The sequence below is a fragment of the Carassius gibelio genome, chromosome A16 (assembly GCF_023724105.1).
Source record: "Carassius gibelio isolate Cgi1373 ecotype wild population from Czech Republic chromosome A16, carGib1.2-hapl.c, whole genome shotgun sequence".
Classification (NCBI taxonomy): Eukaryota; Metazoa; Chordata; class Actinopteri; order Cypriniformes; family Cyprinidae; genus Carassius; species Carassius gibelio.
Window position 1 is genome coordinate 1003794 of NC_068386.1, and position 25454 is coordinate 1029247.

Sequence of the window (25454 nt, forward strand, 5' to 3'; positions counted from 1 at the left end):
TGCATTTAAATTTTTTTAACTATTAAAAGGAGTCTAAAAAAAACCTAAAAAGAAAAATTTAAACCTAAAAAATGGAATTTAGGAAAAAAAAGAAAACTGATTTCATAGAGCATTTATTTCAGTGATGATTCAGTAAAATAACAGTGCTGATGTTGCATCGTCAGTGTCATTATTCAGCTCATTTCCCGTCAAATATTGTTCTCATCTAATAAGGAATAGTAAGGAATATGCAAAGACTAATAATGTTCCTAAAAACTAAAAATAGGTTTAATGCTCAGTATGAAAAATATAATTCATGCACATGGACATGATGCGCTCACAGAGATGTGGGTTTGAATGGAGTGTCACCTCTCTCTCTCTCTCTCTCTCTCTCTCTCTCTCTCTCTCTCTCTCTGGACATCTGGAGCGTGTCATCCTTTCTGATACTGTTGTTAATGTTACTCATGATTAACGGCAGCTTGGCAGACCTGCGTTTCATATTTCACTGAAGCCGTGTAGGACTGGAGAGAATCAATAGCTGAGAGAGAGAGAGAGAGAGAGAGAGAGAGAGCAGACGCTGCTGTAGCCTCCGCTTCCTCAAACTCCTCCGGATCAGACCATCTCTCTCTCGCGGGGGTCGCTGCTCACAGCCGCTTCGCTTCCCCACGTCTGCACGGCTCAAGAGTGCAGGAGCCACACTGTGTGGTGTTTGTAATGTGAGCGCTGTGAGCACGGTGCACCGAGTCTGTGTCACGCAGCGGTGCTGGAGACGTCACACTGAAAGATTCCCCCCGCCTTCACCGTTCCTTCTGCTTTAGTACGATCTCCGGGCTTCCAGCCGTCCGAGGCGCTGAGAGATGTCTTGAATGCAGCCATTGGCCTGCATGTGTTTCGTCTGCATGCGAGAGGCACTCAGGTGAGCAGTTTCCTGCAAACAGTGGCTGCAATAAGGTAAGAGCGCCGCGTCCCTTTCTCCCTCTCAGTGCATGCTGATGGGCTCCAACACTGACAGACGCTGCCCTCATCACGTTTAATGTGTTCACAGGGGATACACACTGAGGCACACTGCTTGTGACACGCTGTCATGTCCGGAGCGGGTCGGCCCACCTGAGAGTCGCTCTGGGTTATTGAGACGGGGGATTGTGGCACAGACAGGACGCATGCTTCATGCATCTGTCCTGCAGGATATGGTGTGTGTATTAGGGATGCGTTGTTGTTGCGATATGCTCAGCGTAAGACTTCCTGCCCTGAGGGAGAGAGGGAGGGAGGGAGGGAGGAAGAGAGATGATGGAGGAAGAAGCAGGCCGCTCTCCTCTCATCTGTGTTTGTGCTCCGCAGCATCACGATCTCCTGCGTCTCCATCAGCTGCTTTATCATCCGCTCCATCTCTAACACTGAGAGTGTGCTGATCTATCTATCTATCTATCTATCTATCTATCTATCTATCTATCTATCTATCTATCTATCTATCTATCTATCTATCTATCATCCACCATCTATCATCCATCTCTCTATCATCAGTCCATCTATCTATCCATAGATAGACTCATCTATCTATCATCTGACTATCCATCCATCCATCCATCTATCTGTCCATCTATCTATCATCGATCCATCTATCATCCATCCATCTATCTGTCCATCTATCTATCATCGATCCATCTATCATCCATCCGTCCATCCATCATCTGACTATCTATCATCCATCCATCTGTCCATCTATCTATCTATCATCCATCTATCTGTCCATCTATCTATCATCCATCTATCATCCTTCTATCCATCTATCATCCATCCATCTATCTGTCCATCTATCTATCATCCATCCCATCTATCATCCATCCGTCCATCCATCATCTGACTATCTATCATCCATCCATCTGTCCATCTATCTATCATCCATCTATCATCCTTCTATCCATCTATCTGTCCATCTATCTATCATCCATCTATCATCCTTCTATCCATCTATCTGTCCATCTATCTATCATCCATCTATCATCCTTCTATCCATCCATCTGTCCATCCATCTATCATCCATCCATCCATCCATCTGTCCATCCATCTATCATCCATCTATCATCCAGCCGTCCATTCGTCCCTCCGTCCATCTATCCATCTATCTGTCCATCTATCTATCATCCATCTATCATCCTTCTATCCATCTATCTGTCCATCTATCTATCATCCATCTATCATCCATCCATCCATCTATCTGTCCATCCATCTATCATCCATCTATCATCCAGCCGTCCATTCGTCCCTCCGTCCATCTATCTATCTATCTGTCCATCTATCTATCATCCATTTATCATCCTTCTATCCATCTATCATCCATCCATCCATCTATCATCCATCCGTCCATCCATCATCTAACTATCTATCATCCATCCATCTGTCCATCTATCTATCATCCATCTATCATCCATCCATCCATCTATCTATCCATCCATCTATCATCCATCTATCATCCATCCGTCCATTCGTCCCTCCGTCCATCTATCTATCTATCTATCTGTCCGTCTATCCATCCTTTATAGTTAAACTTGACAAACTGTGCTTTTAAAATTGAACATAACTGCACTGAATTTCACTTCTACATTTTGTTGAATTCAAATTCAGAACAAGGAAAGAAATGTAAAATAAAAAACCTCTGTGCATAGTTGTTAACTAGTTTAAGCGGCTTCGCTCTATATGCTGTGCTGGTGAACTAACCAGATTAAACCAGACTGGACCAGCATGTACATTAGTTTGTGCTCAGATGTGATTATCTTTCTGCGATTGCTTATGTTTTAAGCATAACTGCGATCAGATGAAGCTGAGGTCACACAGACTCGCTCGTGCTGAAGATTTTCATTAGCGCCGGCCGCTCGCATTAAATATGTGCATAATTAACTTCACAAGGGAGTAAACATCCCTTAATTGTCATAGATACAAAGTTTTAATCACCCAGTTTCTCCATTTGTTAGATGTGTTATGCAAATCTAGTCATTAGCTCACTGCTGTTGACCATTGCTTCTCTTTCCCGAGCAAACATCTGCTACAAATATCAATCTGTGATTCAGATACGATTAGCTACGACACAAGACTGAACTCACTGTAACGATCCTCCAGCACTCTCTATCATTCTGTTCTTCTCTCCATCTATCTATCTATTGCTCTGTTCTTCTCTCCATCTATCTATCTATTGCTCTGACCTTCTCTCTATCGATCACTCTATCCTTCTCTCTATCATTCTGTTGTTCTCTCTCTCTGTCGCTCTGTCGTTCTCTCTCTCTGTCGCTCTGTCGTTCTCTCTCTCTGTTGCTCTGTCGTTCTCTCTCTGTCGCTCTGTCGTTCTCCCTATCTGTTGCTCTGTCGTTCTCTTTCTCTGTCGCTCTGTCGTTCTCTCTGTCACTCTGTCGTTCTCTCTTTCTCTGTCATTCTCTCTCTGTCGTTCTCCCTATTTGTTGCTCTGTCGTTCTCTCTCTCTGTTGCTCTGTCGTTCTCCCTATCTGTCGCTCTGTCATTCTCTCTCTCTGTCGCTCTGTCGTTCTCTCTCTCTGTTGCTCTGTCGTTCTCCCTATCTGTCGCTCTGTCGTTCTCTCTCTCTGTCGCTCTGTCATTCTCTCTCTGTGTTGCTCTGTTGTTCTCCCTATCTGTCGCTCTGTCGTTCTCTCTCTCTGTTGCTCTGTTGTTCTCTCTCTGTCGCTCTGTCGTTCTCCCTATCTGTTGCTCTGTCGTTCTCCCTATCTGTCTCTCTGTCGTTCTCTCTCTCTGTCGCTCTGTCGTTCTCTCTCTCTGTTGCTCTTTCGTTCTCACTATCTGTCGCTCTGTCGTTCTCTCTCTCTGTTGCTCTGTTGTTCTCTCTCTGTCGCTCTGTCGTTCTCCCTATCTGTTGCTCTGTCGTTCTCCCTATCTGTCTCTCTGTCGTTCTCTCTCTCTGTCGCTCTGTCGTTCTCTCTCTCTGTTGCTCTTTCGTTCTCACTATCTGTCGCTCTGTCGTTCTCTCTCTCTGTTGCTCTGTTGTTCTCTCTCTGTCGCTCTGTTGTTCTCCCTATCTGTTGCTCTGTCGTTCTCCCTATCTGTCTCTCTGTCGTTCTCTCTCTCTGTCGCTCTGTCGTTCTCTCTCTCTGTTGCTCTTTCGTTCTCCCTATCTGTCGCTCTGTCGTTCTCTCTCTCTGTTGCTCTGTTGTTCTCTCTCTGTCGCTCTGTTGTTCTCCCTATCTGTTGCTCTGTCGTTCTCCCTATCTGTCGCTCTGTCGTTCTCCCTATCTGTCGCTCTGTCGTTCTCTCTCTCTGTTGCTCTGTCGTTCTCTCTCTCTGTTGCTCTGTCGTTCTCCCTATCTGTCGCTCTGTCGTTCTCCCTATCTGTCGCTCTGTCGTTCTCTCTCTCTGTCGCTCTGTCGTTCTCTCTCTCTGTTGCTCTGTCGTTCTCCCTATCTGTCGCTCTGTCGTTCTCTCTCTCTGTTGCTCTGTCGTTCTCTTTCTCTGTCGCTCTGTCGTTCTCTCTGTCACTCTGTCGTTCTCTCTTTCTCTGTCATTCTCTCTCTGTCGTTCTCCCTATTTGTTGCTCTCTCTCTGTTGCTCTGTCGTTCTCCCTATCTGTCGCTCTGTCGTTCTCTCTCTCTGTCGCTCTGTCGTTCTCCCTATCTGTCCCTCTGTTGTTCTCTCTCTCTCTCTCTCTCTCTCTGTCGCTCTGTCGTTCTCTCTCTCTGTCGCTTTCAGCACATGAAAGGTGAAATGTAGAGGGAAGGCCCAAGATGTGCAGTGTGTTGTGTTTCAGAAAGCAGGTGTTGGTTCTGATTATCTTCCTGTAAAGAATGCGATCAGTTGATCCCCAGTGAAATCATCAGTGAGACATTATTCTGCTGAACGCAGTGAGACGAGTTTGAGCTGACGCTGGTGATGTTGAGAAACACGTCCTGAGCCAAACAGCCCTTAAACATCTCCACCGTCAGGAACTCACTTCTGTCATTAATACAGTACAGCCCTCTTTTCCATCCAGTCTCTGTGAAACTGATGCTTAGCACGAACTTTAATCACAGGAGTTCACAGTCAAGGACGCGAAACTCTTTTGATTTTTAATCAGTACACACTTGGAGAAGTTTCAATTCATGTTTTAACACACTTGGAGAAGTTTCCCAAGTTTTGAAATGCAGCTCATTGCGTGCTGAAGCGTCTCTATCTGTTGGCCGTTCATACGAACTGGATTTCATTCACTGTAGTCGAGTTTATAGTTTCAGTCATCAGAGAAACTAAGTGTTGATCAGTAACTGAACAGATTATAGTCGAGTATAGAGCAGACGGTATATTTGATTTGACAGGAAGAATGCAGACTGTTCGGTTTCAAATAATAATTAATTCTCTTCTGCTCATCAAGGCTGCTTTTATTTACAGTAAAATTTGTAAATATTATTCTAATGTAAATCAGCTGTCTCCTGTGTGAATCTGTGTTAAAGTGTAATGTATTTCTGTGATGCTCCGCTGTATTTCCAGCATCATTCCTCCAGTCTTCAGTGTCACATGATCTTCAGAAATCAGGATAATATGATGATTTGCTGCTCAAGAAACATTTCTGATTATTATCAATGTTGAACACAGTCGTGCCGCTCAATATTTCTGTGGAAACTTTGATATATTTGTAATTTTTCAGGATTCACAGATGAACAGAAAGTTAAAAAGACCAGCGTTTATTTGAAATAGAAATATTTAGCAACATTATAAATGTCTTTACTGTCACTTTTGACCAATTTAATGCATCCTTGATGAATTAAAGTATTGATTTCTTTAAAAAAAATCGTACAGACCCCAAACATTTGTTTGATTGCAAACAGTAGATTACATTTGTCCAATTTACACAATTGATATTTATCTTCTGAATAACAGCTAGTATGTTGCATGTTAAGTGATCAAGTCTTGGTCAGTCGTCTGAGTCTGTATAATTCTCAGATTCATTCATGATGAAGAGATCAGACGATGAAGCGACTGGAAACCCTCTCACTGCACATTATATCATCAGACGGCTGAGAAACGCAGAGATGTAATGCATTAGCATCATCGCCCAGCATTATCATTATCAGGCATCTGCATGACTTATTTATGATTTCCTCTTTGCTCTAGTTTCTGTGATCAGGGAGTGTTTTCCCAGTGGCTTCTTAAATATGAAGCATTGTTTCTCAGCTGTAGATTTTTTGCTGGAGTCTCTTTCAGTCATTTATTCTGCAGTGACGCTCCTGACAGCCGCGCCGTGGGCAAACAGCTCACGCTCACATCGCATTACATTACAGCTCAGCTCTGTTTGCTTCAGAACTGTAAAGAGATTTACAGTTACTTATTTATTTCTAAATATGTGGTGTAAAAATGATCTGAAGTGGCCCTAAATAGTTATTTTCAATTCCAGTTTATTTGTAAAGTGCTTTTCTTGATACAAATCGTTTCAAAGCAGCTTTACAGAAACTTTAGTTTCTACAATGTATTTAGTAGAAGCTTGTCAGTGGTGATATTGATGTAAATATGGCAGAAATATACGGAGATCATGTAATCAAACAGACGTTGAACATTATTAAGAGCAATGATTATATGTTGCAATCAAATATTTGGATTTGTTTTTCAAAATCTTTTTTAAATCTTTATATTTTTTTTCATTCTTTTTTAATTTACTCATTTTTAAAAATGTATTTCTCAAATTTTTATTTTTATAATTTATATTTTTTTTATGTTGTTCTTCACTCTTATGCTTGCCTATTTTTCAAATTATTATACTTCATACCTTATTTTTCCTAATAATTTCTTTCTTCATTTTTTTTCTGATTATTTGTTCACATTAACTTATTAATATTTATTAATTATAGTTTTTTTTGTGTGTGTGTTTTAGATTTTTATTTATTGTTTAATTTAATTTTAATTTTCTTATTTATTATGTATTTATGTATTATTATTTTTTATATGTAATTATAGCACACATACACACATGAATATATTTAATTTATTCATAACTTATTTTTATACTTTTATATCTTTTCTATTTGTCAGGTGTTTTTCCCCTCAGTATTCAGAGGCTTTTATTCTGTGCCCCACGTGACTCCTCAGAAGCATCAGACGGGTTATGTGTAATTCACAGAAACAAGAACAGGCTAAAATATCCAGATCTAATGAAGAAACCGCTGCTGGGTTTGTGATTAAAGACTGATGAGCTTTTTCTTTTGATTATTTCTTGTCCATGAGAGCTTCAGAAAACTCAGTGTGCTCAGATGATGATACTTTAATGTTGTAATATCAGGATTAGTTTACTGGTTAATTGCTGAAATTTTTCAAAATGCAACTTTATTTACAGTAGTGCATTAGTAGCCCGAATCCTAGGCTTGTTAGTAATTCGATTAGATTAGTGTTTACTTGCTGCAGTGATGTTCGGACGTCGTTAAGTCATTTCTTTGTTATAATTTAATTCATTTTTTTTTCAAAATTTTGCTCATTTATTTATCTCTGTTTTTACATTTATATTTTATATTCCTGTTTTTTTGTTTTATTTTATTTATATATTTTTTATTTTTAAATATTTGTTTTTTTTTGTTTAATTTTATGTATTTATTTTTGTATTTTTATAAATTCTTTTTTATATATATTTTCATTTTTTAAATTTAATTTATTTCCTTTTATATTAATTTCTATTATTTATAAGATTTATCATGTTTTGATAATTGTATTTATTATTTATTTTTTTTCAAAATAATTTTTTGGTATTTTTTTTTTTGTCATTTGATAAGTTTTATTTTTGACATTTTCTATTTACTTTTTAATGAAAATTTTGTTTGTTCGATTTTATTATTTGATTAAAGAATTTATTCAAACTGTTTGTTAAAATGCAAACAGTCTCTAAAACGTGCAGAGGAGGCGGAGTCTGTGTGCAGTCTGATTGACAGCAGAGGAGGCGGAGTCTGTCTGCAGTCTGATTGACAGCAGAGGAGGCGGAGTCTGTCTGCAGTCTGATTGACAGCAGAGGAGGCGGAGTCTTTGTGCAGTCTGATTGACAGCAGAGGAGGCGGAGTCTGTCTGCAGTCTGAGAACACAGAGACAAAGAGCCAAACATGTCTCTGTGACGTTCAGACGGTTTTTAATGCAGAAGCGATGAGTTCAGAGACTGTGACGGCGGCTCAGTTCTGCTCCGAAGCCGCTCTGAGAAATGTCACCTACATGTTCATGTCTCAAATACTGTCCTGTCAGGACGAGAAGAAGAACACACAGAAATGTCATTTAACTCGACCTGTTCTGCATGACATTTCACTTCAGTTTCTGTTCAATATGAGCTTCTCTCTTCAGAGATCTCTGACTCTTTATCACACACATCTGTTTTATTGTAGCGTACAAATTTCATATTTAGATAATGCTGTGAATCCTGAAGAATCAAATGCATCACAGTTTCCACAAAAGTATTAAAGTTGTCAACATTGATCTGCTGTAAGCGTTCGAGTCTGGCTCTCATACTGAGGTGTGTTTGGTGAAACTCGGCCCGTGTAAGTGAATATATTGAGGCGTTCGCGGGACGTTCCTCGTGAATGTTTAATCGGAGACATGACATGCTGCTCTGGGCTTTCTGTGCTGCTCTCAGTCCGGCGGCGATGGAGTGGCCGGTAGGTTCACATGCTGTAGATTAATGCTCGTGTGTGTGTGTGTGTGTGTGTGTGTGTGTGTGTGTGTGTGTGTGTGGGTGTGTGTGGATGGGCTGTAATACTGCTGCTGAGAGCCTGGAATCGTTGTCTGAACTGAGATGAAGATCTGAACATCGCAGGGAGTGTGTTTTTGAACTAAAGTGGATCTACTTTCACTGCAAGCAGGGTTTGATCTTGTTTTTGTGTTTAAAAGGCACAGAAAAAATGAGAGCTTTCTTGCTATTCTGACACACTTTAGATTTTGTATTTATTTTAATTTTACTTGCTAATAGTTTCTTAATTTTCAGTGTTTTTTGTTTCAAAAAATTATTAAATTTTTACTAATTGTATTGATTTTCTGTAAATATTTGTATTTTATTTAAAAAAAAAAAGTTAATTGTAATTTTAAGGTTTTTTTTTTGTAATTAAAATTTTTTTATTTTTTTCTTTATAACAATTTTAATGATTAAAAATGTTCCATTTATGCATTTTTTTTTAATGTACAATTATTAAAATTTGTGCATTTTTAGAGATTTTTATTTTTAAATTTCTTTTACATTTAAATTATGGTTTTTATTTTATTTTATAATTATTGTTATTTTAGTTTTTCATTATTTATTCATTTGAAGTATTTTGAAGTATTTTTTTTGTATGTTTTTCATTTGACTTATCATTATCAAATTATTTATTTTACAATATAATTGACAATTTTTATGAAGTGTTTAATTTAGAACTGCAGAAGATTGTCGACTTTAGCGATCAGAGCTTAACTTGATTCCTGTCTTGTTTTTGCATTTAAAAAGTGTGAAGATGCATAAACTGAGATTTATTTAAAACTGACTGGTGCTTGATGATTGTCCTTCCCAGTAAATGCATCAGATCTAAAGCGTCAGAAATCCAGTGTGTGTACAGTGCTGATGATGATGCTGTTCTCCTCAGATATGTGTCACAAAGATGTCCACTCGCAGCGGTCAGGGATCAGACTCGCTCATCAAGCCCCTGGACACTATCCCTGAGGACCGTAAGGTGCAGCGGACGCAGAGCGGCTTCGACCCCTTCGAGAAACCGGCCGGTCAGGTGAAGCGTGTGCACTCGGAGAACAACGCCTGCATCAACGCCAAGAGCTCGTCCTCCGGGAAAGAGTCTCCCAAACTCCGGCGTCACTCCAGCCCCAGCTCCGTGAGTCTCCCCCTGAATCCCTTCAGTAGCTGCTTCTTTGATTCGGGTTTGTTTTCATTATAATCATCATTAGACATATCCGGACAGATTTGTGTGCTGAACCCCTCTCCGCTGAAATATTAACTTTAACAGCACATTCACGATCATAGTTTTTAATCACATGACATACAGGTATACCATCAAAATAAGAGTTTAATATGGAGGCGTTTTTTTTTTTTTTAACATTTTACATGATTATTTTATTCATTTTTTTAGTAAGTTATATTTTGTTTAGAATTGTTATTTTATATTGACGTATTTTAAATTTTACATTAGTTCTTGTTCATTTTTAGTAAGTGTTTTAGATTTTTTAAAGAATTTAAATTTGACTTGTTTTAATGATTTTGTTTATATTTATCTTTAGTGTGCGTTTTGATTTTTTTTATTTTAAATTAAAATGTATTGACTTTTTAATGATTTTATTTGTTTAATAATTTTTTAAGTAAGTTTTGATTTTTAATTGATTTTAATTTTATATTTATTATGTTTTAAAAAAGTTCATTTTAATTTATTTATTTTATTCACTTTTATTCATATAAAGATTTTAATTAGATTTTTATTTCACTTTGATTTTATTTTTTATTTAAAAAAATTTTAAATTGTACTTAATGATTTTATTTGTTTTTTATTTAATTGTAAAATTATTATTTTTTACAAATTTTGCATTATTTTATTACTTAGCTATTTTTATGAACACCACTTTGCATACATCATTTTATATAATTACTATATTTATTTCAATTTAATTTAAAAGAGGCTAGGTGCTTTCTGAAGTATGTAATTCCCAAAGCGAGGCACGATTGTCCTGAGAGAGAAAGCTGAAGGAGGCCAGTTTGAAGGAAGCACATTTGCTTCTGATTCACACCAATGAAAAATGGATGAGTGTAAGACCAGACAGAAGGAGCTGAGAGAGAGAGCTTGACCTCTTTCCCAAAACACCCTTCCCCTTATTCTCCTACAGAGCTTCACTCAGAGCCGTTCTCTCGGTCAGGATAATAAAGGCCGTGCTGAGCTGCTGTTTACTGAGGGTTCTCAGAGACAGCTGGTGTCTGGTGTTGATAAAGGCTGCAGGGTTTGTGGTTACAGACACATCGGAGCGAGCGCTTATCCGGAAAGAGTCTGGTAATCTTTCACACCAATCGCAATAATTGAGTCGCTGCTGCGGTTTCGGATCGGTGTCAGGCTGCAAACCTGATTACTGAAGAAACGCTGCGTTTTCAGGAGCATTACTGCTCTTCAGAGAGAGCTGCATTCAGCACATATTACTCTGAGCTCCACTTTATAAAATAAAAGTTCGTGAAATACCTAAAAACAAATCAAATCGTGGTATGAAATTTAAATAAATCATTTTAAAATAACAAATCTAAAAAAAATAATATAAAAAAAGTAAATTAAAATAAATAATGATAATAAAACACTTGCTAAAAAAACAATATAAAAAAAAGTAAAATAAAAAATCTAAATAAACGCTTACTAAAAACAAATAAAATCATAATGAATTTAAAATAATTTGTTTTAAAATAAAAAATCTAAATAAAACACTTACTAAAACAAATAAATTCATAATATAAATAAACAAAAGTAGTAAATTAAAGATAAATTCTTATAAGATAAAAAAATCTAAATAAATCACTTACTAAAAATATAATCATGATTAAATTAAAATAAATTGTTTTACATTTTTCTATTTATTTTAGTTGTACTTTTAAGAGTTTTATCTCAATTTTAAAATTATTTAATTTAATTTTTTTAGTCTTTTTTCCATTTATTTTGACTTGTTAATAAATGTATTCATTTGTAGTGTTTCATGTATGTGATTTCTATAAGTGTGTGTGCTGTTTTTGAGACACTCGAAGAACAGTTACACTCATGTTGTGGATGGATTGTGTATGTTTCGGCGACACAAACACTCTTATAAAGTGAAAACATCTACTTTCCATCTATGAATGTGTCTCACTTACTGTATGTGATCTCAGTCTGAAGGAAATCAACACATGCGCTCATGAATAATTAAGAGTGGCGTCTTCTCATTGGATGAGGACATGCATTCTCATGAATAATAATGAGACACCGATGAGTCACTGATGTTCTTCAGGTGTAAGAAAACGTCACAAAAATGAACTTTTCTTCCTTCAGTTGAAACGAGTGTCTTGGATCTGAACTCACATCTGCTTCAGCATCGAATGAAAGATCCTCTCTCTCTCTTTCAGCCCACGAGCCCAAAGTTCGGGAAGGCAGATTCGTACGAGAAGCTGGAGAAGCTCGGCGAGGGATCCTACGCCACCGTCTACAAAGGGAAGAGCAAGTGAGTCCAGATTATTACATTCATTTATTTATCAAATCATAAAACACTGAATCCAGAAAACACCAAACACAGGATTCGTTAGGGTTTTTTATATCATATATTAAGTAGTAAAGCATATATATATTTCAAAATAAGAGTCTTTGTAAATTCCAGGCTTGTTCATGGTTCCATAAACCTCTTAATGCATGAAATCATTTTTTTGGGATACTTTTGGTCTCATATTTCGCTCATCTTTTCATAGGAGCAGTTGAAGTTGTAAAATATGCACATTTCAAAATAAGAGTGTATTTAATGCATGTTACTGATTAAATATCCATTGTAATGTATAAATTGTATTATTATTATTATTATTAATAATAATAATAATAAAATAATTGGGTTCCAATATTTTTTGATCTTTTTGAATGAACAGTTAAGTAAAGGATTTACATTTCAAAATAAGAGTCCGTGTCTATTTCAGGCTTGTTAATTATTAAATATATATATATATATATATATATATATAGTAAATCATACATTAAATCAATTCCAATACATATATTAATATTAAATAAGCATGTCTTGACTATTTAAGCTTGCAGTTACTTAAAAGTGAGATGCAGCCTGTTTAATTCAGTCTAATAATTTAAGACCTTTAAGAGGCTTTTTCTGTAAGTAAAATAATTGGGTGTTAATTTTATTTGTGCCGATCTTAAACTCTATTGAAACCTCATTTGGTAACAGAACTGTAAGCAAAGAGGCAGGAGATCATTATTATTATTATTATTATTATTATTATTATTATTATTATTATTATTATTATGTGAAATCTGAATGAAATGGTTTTTCATATTGCTGTAATGAAAGCCGAATGAAAGCCTTTTCGACAGGAGCGTGTAACACCTGTTTCTCCTTCATAAATGAAAATCTGGAAAATAAAACTTGAGCTAGCGTGAAATGAATAGTGCGTTATTGTCAGTGTTTTTCATAGTAATGATGTTATTTGTGTGTAGGTTCATTATGAGCTCTGTGTTCAGATTCACTCCACTGCCTCTAAATTGCATTTCATTGAGTTTAAGTCGACAGTAAATCACTCTTGACCCGAGCACAAACCAGCAGTGCCTTTATTTAAAAACACAAACGCTTTCTCCGTAGTTTCGCTCTGCCTCTGAAACCACTTTCCTTTTCTGATGACATCATCAGTCCCTCGTCTCAAACTATAGTCAACTGGATTAAATCAGACTGCACACAAAGACATCTGTTTAACTTTTTCCCCAAATTCTGTTTTCTGTTGCTATAATACTTCTGGTTTAATTCTTTCATTAAATACATCATAAATAAATATTTACATAAAAGGAGAATGTCCAAGCTTCAGGTTTCCAAATACTGCAAGTGCACAGGGATTTATACTGGCAAGTATTTTATTTTATGTATTATTTTATTTTAATAAAATAAATTAACAAAGAAATTGTTTATAATTAACAAAGAAAAATGAACAAATAAATGTTATTATTATTTTATTTTACATTTATGATAATGATAATTTTATTTAATGCCACACACTATATATGTATATATATATATATATTTATTTATTTATTTTTTTGTCTGTTTTAATTTTAATCAATCTTTTCAATAAATCTTTTTGCAATCTAAAATACTAAATGCAAATGAAATAATTGTCAAACTGAATGTAATTAATAAATATAAATAATTAAATAAATTGGATGGATAGACAGATAGATTTTTATTTATTTATTAGTTTCCTTTTCAGCCAAAAGAACAAAAATCTATAAAATATTTACATATTTTAAAATGCACAAATAAATATGTAATATTTCAGAGTGAAACATTATATTAATATAATATAATAAATATTACAGTTAAATATATAAATAATATTATGTATATTTTGGATCCATGAATATATAGTTTCACTCTGCAATATCTTTTATTTATTTGTGTATTTAAATGATTTTTTTTTTAAATATATTTGATATATTTTTGTGCATTTGGCAGACACTTACCGGAAGCGACTTGCATTGGATTTCAAAGTTAACAGTTTATCAGTTCATGCGTTTCCCGGGAATCGAACCCATGATGTGGAGTTGACATAAACAGAGTGTGTGGATCAGATGAACACCAGACCTGTTGATGCGGTGTGTGTTTGTGTGTTTGCAGGGTGAACGGGAAGCTGGTTGCGTTGAAAGTGATTCGTCTTCAGGAAGAGGAAGGAACACCGTTCACTGCGATTAGAGAAGGTGAGTCTCATCACACGCTTGTTTTACTGTGGCCTTCACAGAACAGAGAAACTGAAGCTGACGTCTTAAACAACATCTGCTCATACAAACCACAGAGCGCCTTAAATCAGTTTATAAAAGTCAAATAAAGTTTCTGAGCTGATTCAGTGAGAAGAAAAGGAGAAAAGAGAGGTTAATTTCATATTTTTCATATCTTTTTATTTGTAATAATTTTAACTGACGTGTCTTGTGATCAAATCCTTTAATAATAAATACTTATTGATTTTTTTTCTTTATATCATGACTTTCTGTCTTGCTTTTTTGTGAAACATAAAATGAAAATAACCAAGCTTCAGTTTACCAAATACCACATAACAGTGATTTTTATTTTATTTTATTTTATTTTATAAAATTTTATTTTATTTTATAATTATTTATTGCAAATATTTTATTTAATACTTATTGAATTTAATTTTAATTTAGTTTTTAATAAATTTGATTATTTACTTGTTTACTATTATTTTGTTTCTTATTTATTAAACAATTGTATTAATAATAATAATAATAAATTAATAAAGTTCTGCAAATGTTACGCTCACGTCTGGATACAAGTTATTAATTATTTTTAATTTTAGAAGTCACTATATGCACATCTGCTTTCTGTTTCCTGTGTTCATGTGAGCATGGAAAACTGTTTTTATTAATTAAATCCAGGAACCGCCGACTGACAGAGAAATTGTCATCTGCCTCTGCATTCTCATATTTTACAAAAGCACAAATAAATCCCAAACAAGAGTGAAAGCGGTGATGTGTGTGTGTTTGTGTGCAGCGTCTCTGCTGAAAGGCCTGAAACACACCAACATCGTTCTGCTCCACGACATCATTCACACCAAGGAAACCCTGACGCTGGTCTTCGAGTATGTGGTGAGGATCAGATCTGCTGACAGGATGGAAATCAGGCCTCGGCCGTTCTCCTATAAATAGTGTTTAGTTCTTGTTATTTTCTGTAACTCCACACTTTTCCACATCCTGTGTCTCACAGCCGCTGGATCTGGTCTCTGTGATGCTTTAGTCAGCATTACTCCAGCCTCAGGTCTTCAGTCTTGAGTTTATTATTTACTGTTATTTATACTCTCTAAAAAAAGGCTGTGTTGTTTCAACCCAACTTTGGGTCAAATATGGACTAGCCCAACTTTTGGGCAATACAAATTTAACCCAACAGCTGGTTAGTCCTTATTTGACCCAAAGTTGGGTTGAAACAACACAGCCTTTTTTTAGAATGTAATTAAATTTTTATTATCTATAATTTATTTATTAGAATTATAATATTATTGCTAACAATATAATGATAATAATAATAATTATAATGCATTTGAACAGTGATTTATACAGTCTAATAATTATTTGATTTTTCTAAAAATATTTAGTAGTTTCTTATTTATGATTGTTTATGGTTTAATAATGATAATCATAATTTATAAAAAATTATAATAATAAATATATAATTTATTTATTATAATTATAATAATAATGATATCAATATAATAATAATAATAATTCATGTGAACAGTGATTTATACTGTCCAATATTTATTTTATTTTTCTAAAATATTGTATTATTTGTTTAAAGAAAAAGTAGTAATTTATTGCATTTTATTTATTATTTGAATTTATTGTACTTTTTGACTTTTTTATTCAACTTCTAGTGTCTTATCATTTATAATTGTTAATTTTTATATAATAATAATAATAATAATAATAAATCATTTTATTATAATTATAATAATAATGCTATCAATATAATAATAATAATAATAATAATAATAATAATACTGCATGTGAACATTGATATATACTGTCCAATATTTATTTTATTTTTCAAAAAATATTTATTTAAAAAATATTTTTTCATTTTATTTAACACTTTATTGCATTTTATTGTAGTTTATTACACTTTTAGACTTCTTTTATTTTAGATTTGTGATTTTATTTGTAGTTATTATTTATAATGGTTTATTATATAGTTTTGCTCAGGTTCATTTTCAGTCACAAAAGGAGATGTTAGGCTCTAGAATTCACAAAAAATAATGATATTAGTGCATATGATTCATATTTCAGGTCTTCTGAAGTCATATGATAGATTTGTGTGCTGGACAGACTGAAAATTAAGTGCAAAAGCTCTTGAGTTTAAATTAAATTCATTATAATGTTGATTATTTTATGGTTTATTTGTTTTGAAATGTTCACTATGAACTGTTGTTGTGTTTGATCTGAATGTTACATGGCAGAAATAGAGAGAGTCTGCTGAGAGTCTGTCCTGTTTGCGTCTGCGCTCTCTTAAAGGTCCTGAAGCATCTGAAGCAGCTTTAGAAATAACAGAGAAAGTGTTAATGAGCCTAAAGGGACAATCTGTGTCCGTCTGCAGGGAACGTCTGGACAGGAGCCTCAGCTTCTTCTTTTTTTCTTTTTTTAAACTGAGGATGTTTATTTTTTATTTTTTATTATTTTATTTTATAACTGTATTTTATTTTATTTTATTAAAAATGTATTCATTAATTTATTTAGTTGTGATTTGTTTTGCTTTTTTAATATCTTATCTTATTAAATAATTAAAATAAAATAAAATATGTTTATTTCATTAAAATATTTCAATTTAATATAAAATATATTTATTAATTAAAATTGATAAAATAAACATTAATTCATTTAATGTCATTTTTTATTATTCTTTAGTTTATTGTTCATTTTGTATTTTTTTTTCACTTTATAATTGTTTATATTCATTTATAGTTTATTTATTATAATTTATAATAGAATGTAGTAAAAATGTATCAATAATAATAAAAAAATTATAGTACATAATGTATAATTCTATATTAAAATATTGATTTATTTTCTTCTTACTACTTGAATTACCAACTTTTATTTGACCTAGAGAAGGTGCACAAGACAATTATAGTCACAAAGTTAGTTACATCAAAAAGGTCAAAATAAACGAGAAACCTTGTAAAAGTAGAGTATCAGCAATCACAGATCCAGACGGGGGGAGATTTCTCACAGGACTGTTTTAATTAACTAACGTGACTAAAGCAGAGTTTGACTCAGGTGCTCCTGAAATCACAGAGTTCATCTTTAAAACATGATTTTACATCCAGAGAGGGTTTCGGACATGAATTAGTCCATTGGCTCATTAAAACTGATCCGTACAGTAAGAAAAGGTGAAGGTCTGGAGAACATGCCCTTTCCAGCGAACTCGAAACATTAATGTTCCCAGCACACACTCAGATAATGGTCCACTAAGAGCGGTGTGTAAAGTGCTCTTGTACAGGCAGATATCACCAGTTAATTGACTCTCAAGAAGAAAAAGGGGAAGTCAAGAAAACAGGTCTGAAGTTCATACTTATATCAATCTTGATGATTGATTTGATTCTTCACAGAAAGAAAGAAATTACTACTTTTTTTAAGTTTGTGTCTGAAAATGTTTTGATATGCATTTGACGTTTGTTTCATAGAGAGGTCAATGTGCACTTTTTTATTTTATTTCTTTTATTTTAATATTTTGCTGCAGTTTGCTGGTTGTATGGTCTTGGGCAAATATGTTTTTTTTATTTTTATTCATTAATGTTTTTATTTTTTATTTTATTACTTATGATTTTAGGGTCTCGGGCAAATTTTTAATAGCATTTTATTTTAGTATTTTGTTTTGGTTTGCTTGTTTTAGAGTCTTGGCACATATGGCATCTTATTTTATTTATTTATATTTTTAATAGTAGTTACATTTTGTTTTGCTGTGGTTTGCTGGTTTTAGGGCCTGGGGCACAGTTGTTTTATTTTTTTTATTTTTGACGCGGTCATTTTTTATTTATTTTTTAATTTTTTTATTGTGACAATGTCTGTTTTTTATTTATTTATTTATTTGTATTTTTTGCTCTGGTTTTAAAACCCAGGGGCACAGTTGTTTTATTTTCTATTTATTTGAAAAAATATATATATATTTTGACGAGGTAAATGTTTTTTATTTAGTTGTTTATTTTTACTGTGACGAGGTCCATTTTTATTTATTTATTTATTTATTATTGTGAGAGGTCAGATTCTTTTGTTTTGTTATTTATTTGTTATTGTGACGAGGTCAGTTTTTATTGTACTTTTTATTTTATATAATTATTAACATTTTTACATTTATTTTTACATTTATTTTTTATTTTTTGCTATGGTTTTCTGGTTTTAGGGCCAGGGGCACAGTTGTTTTATTTTCTTTTTTTAATTATTATGACGAGGTAAATTTGTAAAAAAAAAAAAAAAACAATTAATTGTGACGAGGTCAGTGTCAGAGACTGCTGTTCTCTGATTAGCTTTATTTCTCATAGCGTGCTCTTCTATTTCCAGCCGTGGTCTCTGATATAACACACTTCTTTTACTCTGGTGAACAGTATTTTCCTGTGCCTTGTACATCCTCTGGCTAATTTTGAAGAGCGTGAGATTGCGGCGCGGCTCTGATTTATTCATGAGAGCTAAGCTAACACGTCGGGTGTCAAAGAAAACAATCAAAAGACGAAGATTGTTCAGCGGCTCAGCTATTGATAGCCGGGGTCTGTTGACAGAAGCGTGCCAGAGCTTTAGATATTAATCTGAGCCACCGCTGAGACTCATTTCACGTTTAGAAGCGTGTCCCTAACAAACACAAGGTTTCGCGGCAAGGAAATCAATTCATTTTGCCTGGCGAGCGGTTAATAATGATTGACGGCGACTGCATTATTCATGAACGTTTATCTGCGGGTGTTTGCAAATATCAGACTGAGCAGTGCATTGTGGGTATCAGACTCGGACGGTCAGACTGGGTTTGCTGTCAGCTCTCACTTGCAGGAAAAATGAGCTCATGACAGAAATTCCCACAACACACTGCAGTGAGAAATAAAATCATGCAAGACGGTCCTCGCAGTAAAAGTAATGTCGATGAATATGTGCAATTCATTCAATACAGAAGAAAAGTGTTTTTATTTTTCTATTTCAAATTCAATTAATCTATTTATTATTAAATTAAAAATAAAAAAATATTATTATTAATAATACATTTTTATATTTTGTTTAAAATAAAACAATATATTATTCAATTATTTAATAATTAAATCATAAATAATATTTTTTAAATATATTTTATATTTAAAAAACATTACTTTTTAAAATAATTGTTTTATTTAATTTGTAATAAAACATTTTATTAAATACGTTTATCATAATTTATTAATTTAATGAACTACTGAATCATGAAAAATAATAAACAATATATTTAAAAGCATTATTATTTAATGATAATATAATACATTTTATTTAATTAGAAATAAATAAAATAACTTATTATTAAATAAGTTTAATAAAAAACTAATAAATGATTAAACACACACACACGCGTATATATATATATATATATATATATATATATATATATATATATATATATATATATATATATATTATAGTAAATAAAAAAATATTGTTTGATATATTTTTGGGGAATTTTGCCTTTATTGCGATAGGCTGTGTTTAGACAGGAAGTGAAGTGTGTGTGTGTGTGGGGGGGGGGGGGGGAAGTTATGTTAAATGTTGGCTAGTAGATATAATTTATTAAAAACTCCTTCTTCCATTTCTTTTTGAACCATCGCCATTGCAAGAATCACTAAAGTGAACAGATTGTACTGGTACAGTTAATAATCTTTGTCAAAATAACAGTGATGCTTGCATCTTTCTGAAGTCGTTTCAACCTCCTCAGTAAATATTCATCTATGACATTGAATTTTTTGGCTTCCATCACTGTTTATGTTTATATAATCAAACATTTTAGCTGAGTAGGTTTCTGAAATTTAGTTTTTTTTTTTCTCATTTGTTATTGAAATCTAATAAAAATTGCAATTACTTGTGTGCTATTGAGGCAAGTTGTGTTCAGAGTCGGTGTCTCACGCCCCTCTCTCTCTCTCTCTCTCTCTCTCTCTCTCACACAGCACACAGATCTGTGTCAGTACATGGACAAACATCCCGGTGGTCTCCATCCAGACAACGTCAGGGTGAGTGAGACATATTATTATATACGATAATTTAATTTTAAAAAGCTTTATTACATTTTTTAAGTTTAAAATTTAAGTTGACTTTAAAAGATTATTCAACAAAGCAATTTTTTTGGATAATTATTTAATAAAAATAATAATAATAATAATACGATTAATAATAATATTAAGAAGCTCATATCACCAGCAAACATACACTCATTTACATCCCACTCTCTGAGGCAGAAGTCTCAAAACTCATCCTTTCTAATCACCCTTCTACTTGCCCGCTTGATCCTATTCCATCTCATCTCCATCTCAGTTATACCTGCACTCACTCACATCATCAACACATCCCTCCACACTGGTGTTTTTCCCTCATCATTTAGATGGGCTCATATAACTCCACTACTTAAGAAACCCACCCTCATCCCATCTCTTTTAGAGAACTACAGACCAGTTTCCCTTCTTCCTTTTATTGCAAAAACACTTGAACGAACTGTGTTCAAACAAGTCTCTACATTTCTCACACACAACAATCTCCTTGACAGCAACCAATCTGGCTTCAGAAGTGGACATTCAGCTGAGACGGCCTTGCTCTCAGTTGTTGAAGCCCTAAGACTGACAAGAGCAGAATCCAAATCTTCAGTACTTATCCTGCTTGATCTGTCCGCTGTTTTTGACACTTTTAATCAACAGATCCTGCTATCAACCCTACTGGCAAAGGCCATCTCAGGAACCACACTTCAATGGTTTGAGTCTTACCTATCAGATAGGTCCTTCAAAGTATCTTGGAGAGGTGAGGTGTCTAAGTCACAACATCTAACTACCGGGGTGCCTCAGGGCTCAGTTCTTGGACCACTTCTCTTCTCTGTCTACATGGCAGCATTAGGTTCTGTCATTCAGAAACATGGCTTTTCATACCACTGCTATGCTGATGACACTCAACTCTACCTCTCATTCCATCCTGATGATCCGACGGTAGCTATTCGCATCTTAGCTTGTCTAACAGACATTTCTTGCTGGATGATGGACCATCACCTTCAACTCAACCTTGCCAAGACAGAACTGCTTGTGATTCCAGCAAACCCATCGTTTCATCACAATTTCACCATAAACTTATATATCATTTCTTTTTTTGTTGTTTTTGATTGCTTCCACTGTCTTCATCTGTAAGTCGCTTTGGATAAAAGCGTCTGCTAAATAAATAAATGTAAATGTAAATAAATGTAATAATTAAGTTATTTGGTCATTCTGTTTGGTGATTTGATTATTGTTATTATATATAAATTATTAGATTATTTGTTTTATTATTATATAATTATTAAATAATAAATATGACATAAATAATAAATAAACAAAAGTACAAAAATATAATTATTAATATTATATTATTATTTAATATAATAATAATAATAATTATTATTATTATTTAATTTGATTGATTTCATTAGAAATAAATTAGGTAATTAATAATTAAATAAATAAATTTAAATTAAATAATGAAAATAATAAATATGATATATTTTTTTAAAATCTGTTTTCCTTTATTTTAGTGATTTAGCTTTTATGAGAAGTGTTGCATTGACAAATATCTTTTTTTTTTTTTAATTTTTTACTTGATTTAATTGTTTATACATTCATGCATAGTTTAAAGTTTATATTTTACAAATGCTTTTATCCAAATCAAAATTTGGAAATCAGTTCATGTGTTCCCTGGGAATCAAACCCATGACCTTATCGAAGCCAGCACCTTGATCTCAGTCCTGTAAATTAATTAAACCAGAGAAATGACAGGATTTATGTGCTCCTTGAAATCAATTCAGTTCAGTCAATGTCTTGGTAGAAAGTTGCAGTGAAAGAGTAAGTTTGTCAGTGTGAAAGTGAGACGTGATGGAGCGAATGAGGCCAGCGAGCAGAAGTTGCTTATGTAATTCATCAGCTGTTTTGTCACTGTGGATTTACATAAATAAATGATTTATCCCATTCGCTCCCTCACTGAGAACTATGATAAATCACAAGCTGACAGAAGAGATTGAGAGCGGCTCACCTGAAACAGGAACAGCCTGCGGTCAGATCTCATCATCTCACAATGACACAGGATCGAGAAAAATCATGACAGGCTGCACTTTACACAGGCTTCACAGACTTTAAAGAAAAATTTTGACCAGGATTCCTCTTTAGATGCAGGTTTATGAGGACAGTGAGCTTCAGAGAATCGTTTTATGGTCATTATAATGTCTTATTTATCAGGCAAGCGTGATCTTTAATTGGACAACTTGGTTTAGATTAGCTCGCATTGATACTTGTATCATTTTTGGTGAATAGTTCAGCCAAAAATGTTGCAAAATTAGCATTTTTTAGCGGTGTTTTAAAGGAATTGTATCTGTGATAATTGAGATTGGACTTAAATGGTAAAACGATAAACCCATCAAATTAATTTACACTACGAAAAATGACTTAAATGTATAATATATATATATATACCTCCAAAACCTTTTACTTTTTCATAAAAGCATAATAAAATATTTTTAACTGTAATATACATAATAAAAAAATACATGGATAAATACATACATCAGTATTTATATATAATATTGTTAGAATGATACATAAAAATATACAATAGTTTATGTATTTTGTATATACACTGAACATGCATAATTATTATTATATACACATTTTTATATTTACATTTCTGCTTAGATGCTAACAGCATTTTATTCTACACAATGACAATAAGTTTTATTCTGAACTAGAATATACTAAAATCCTTGAATACAATATTTGAGAATACCTTTTATCTTACATTTAGACAAATACACAAGTTAATTTATCCGGTTTTGACAATTTATTTATTTTTGCCTCACAGACAATACAATTCTGAATATGATTTTACAGTGTATAGTGTCAGGATGAGCATCTTTAGTGTATTGAGATAATTTGCAGTTGAGCAGTATTTAATGCATCTTCTGTTCAGTTGTATTGTTCTTCATCGGTCTGTTTTTGACACAAGAGCTCGTCGTTAGCGTCTTAATGATTCTGGAGCGCCGCATCCTCAAGCATCAACTCGTCAGAGCCGTAATGGACGCTAAATGTAGATTAGCTTCTGTAGTCACGAACAAACACGCCACACAATGGCTGGAGTTTTAATTTTTGGCCATTAGCTGGAGCTGATTCATTCGCTTAGATCTGCGCTAAGAAAAGCCATTAGACCCTCAGCATCGCAGGATGGATTGGATTAGCATGTGAAAGCGAGCGCTCAGGGCGCTAGCTGCTAATGTAATTACTGGTCAAGCAGCAGAGAGACCCTGTTTCTGGGCCGGCGTCCAAGCGCAGACCTCCTGCTCATATGCTGCTCTCGCTCCAGTAATAACACGAGATCTTCTCAGTCCTCGTTACGCTGAGGTTGTAGCATCGATTCGCTCGACACATCAAGCTGCTTTAATGAGACGCTTCAGTGAATTAATAGATAATGACAAGTAGACGCACCTCAGGCTCTCTAGCTTTACTACAGCATCTGCTTCAATCTGACTATCTATCTATCTATCTATCTATCTATCTATCTATCTATCTATCTATCTATCTATCTATCTATCTATTTTAGCTTGTCCGTCCGCTCGTTTGTTTGTTCGGTCTATTCATTCTGTCTATCGTTCCTTCTCTTAATCATTTGTTCTATATATCTTTCTAATGTTCATTCTCTTTAGTTTGTTCTGTCTATCATTTGTTCACGCTATCGTTTTTTTGTTCAGTTTATTTTTCGTTCTATCTCTCTAATGTTTGTTCTATCTATCATTAGTTCTCTATCTTATGTTCTGTCTATCGTTCGTTCTATCGTTCTTTTTGTCTCTTACGTTCTCTCTATCGTATGTTCTGTCTATAATTCGTTCTGTTTATCTCTCTAATGTTCTCTCTATCATACGTTCTGTCTATCGTTCTTTTTGTCTCTTTCGTTTTGCCTATCGTTCGTTCATTCTATCGTTCTTTCTGTCTATCTTTCTAATGTTCTCTATCGTACGTTCTGTCTATCGTTCTTTTTGTCTGTCTTTCGTTTTGTCTATCGTATGTTCTGTCTATCGTTCTTTTTGTCTGTCTTTCGTTTTGTCTATCGTACGTTCTGTCTATCGTTCGTTCTGTCTATCTCTCTAATGTTCTCTCTATCGTTCGTTCGTTCTATTGTACGTTCTGTCTATCGTTCGTTCTGTCTATCTCTCTAATGTTCTCTCTATCGTTCGTTCGTTCTATTGTACGTTCTGTCTATCGTTCGTTCTGTCTATCTCTCTAATGTTCTCTCTATCGTTTTTTGTTTTGTCTATCGTTCGTTCATTCTATTGTACTAATGTACCTATCTCTACTGTTCTCTCTTTTGTTTTGTCTATCTTTCATTTTGTCTATCGTTCATTCTGTCTATCGTACGTTCTATCTATCTCTCTAATGTTCTCTCTATCGTACGTTCTGTCTATCGTTCTTTTTGTCTCTTTCATTTTGTTTATCGCACGTTCTGTCCATCTTTCGCTTTGTCTATCTTTCATTTTGTCTATCTTTCATTTTGTCTATTGTACGTTCTGTCTATCGTACGTTTCTGTCTATCGTTCTTTTTGTCTCTTTCGTTTTGTCTATCTTTTGTATTGTCTATCTTTCATTTTGTTTATCGCACGTTCTGTCTATCTTTTGCTTTGTCTATCTTTCATTTTTTCTATCGTACGTTTCTGTCTATCGTTCTTTTTGTCTATCTTTCGTTTTGTCTATCTTTTGTATTGTCTATCTTTCATTTTGTTTATCGCACGTTCTGTCTATCTTTTGCTTTGTCTATCTTTCATTTTGTCTATCTTTCATTTTGTCTATCGTACGTTCTCTCTATCGTTCTTTTTGTCTATCTTTTGTTTTGTCTATTGTATGTTTCTGTCTATCATTCGTTCTGTCTATCTCTCTAATGTTCTCTCTATCATACGTTCTGTCTATCGTTCTTTTTGTCTCTTTCGTTTTGCCTATCGTTCGTTCATTATATCGTTCATTCTGTCTATCTTTCTAATGTTCTCTATCGTTCGTTCTGTCTATCATTCGA

At 33.8% G+C, this 25454-nt stretch overlaps 1 protein-coding gene across 3 annotated transcripts in view; it reads left to right on the forward strand.

The window, feature by feature from the left end:
* The window catches only part of LOC128030301 (cyclin-dependent kinase 14), a 144732-nt gene that overhangs the window by 24007 nt on the left and 95271 nt on the right, over positions 1–25454 (forward strand). The window contains exons 1-6 of one of the 3 annotated variants that reach the window (XM_052617801.1): positions 628–895; positions 9546–9785; positions 12035–12129; positions 14290–14369; positions 15178–15272; positions 20345–20407. In XM_052617801.1, coding sequence (XP_052473761.1) covers positions 9561–9785; positions 12035–12129; positions 14290–14369; positions 15178–15272; positions 20345–20407 — 558 coding nt within the window. In that variant the 5' untranslated portion in view covers positions 628–895; positions 9546–9560. Of the gene's footprint in view, positions 1–627; positions 931–9545; positions 9786–12034; positions 12130–14289; positions 14370–15177; positions 15273–20344; positions 20408–25454 lie in introns of those variants that run through there. The other 2 variants (XM_052617800.1, XM_052617798.1) reach the window with 2 other exon arrangements.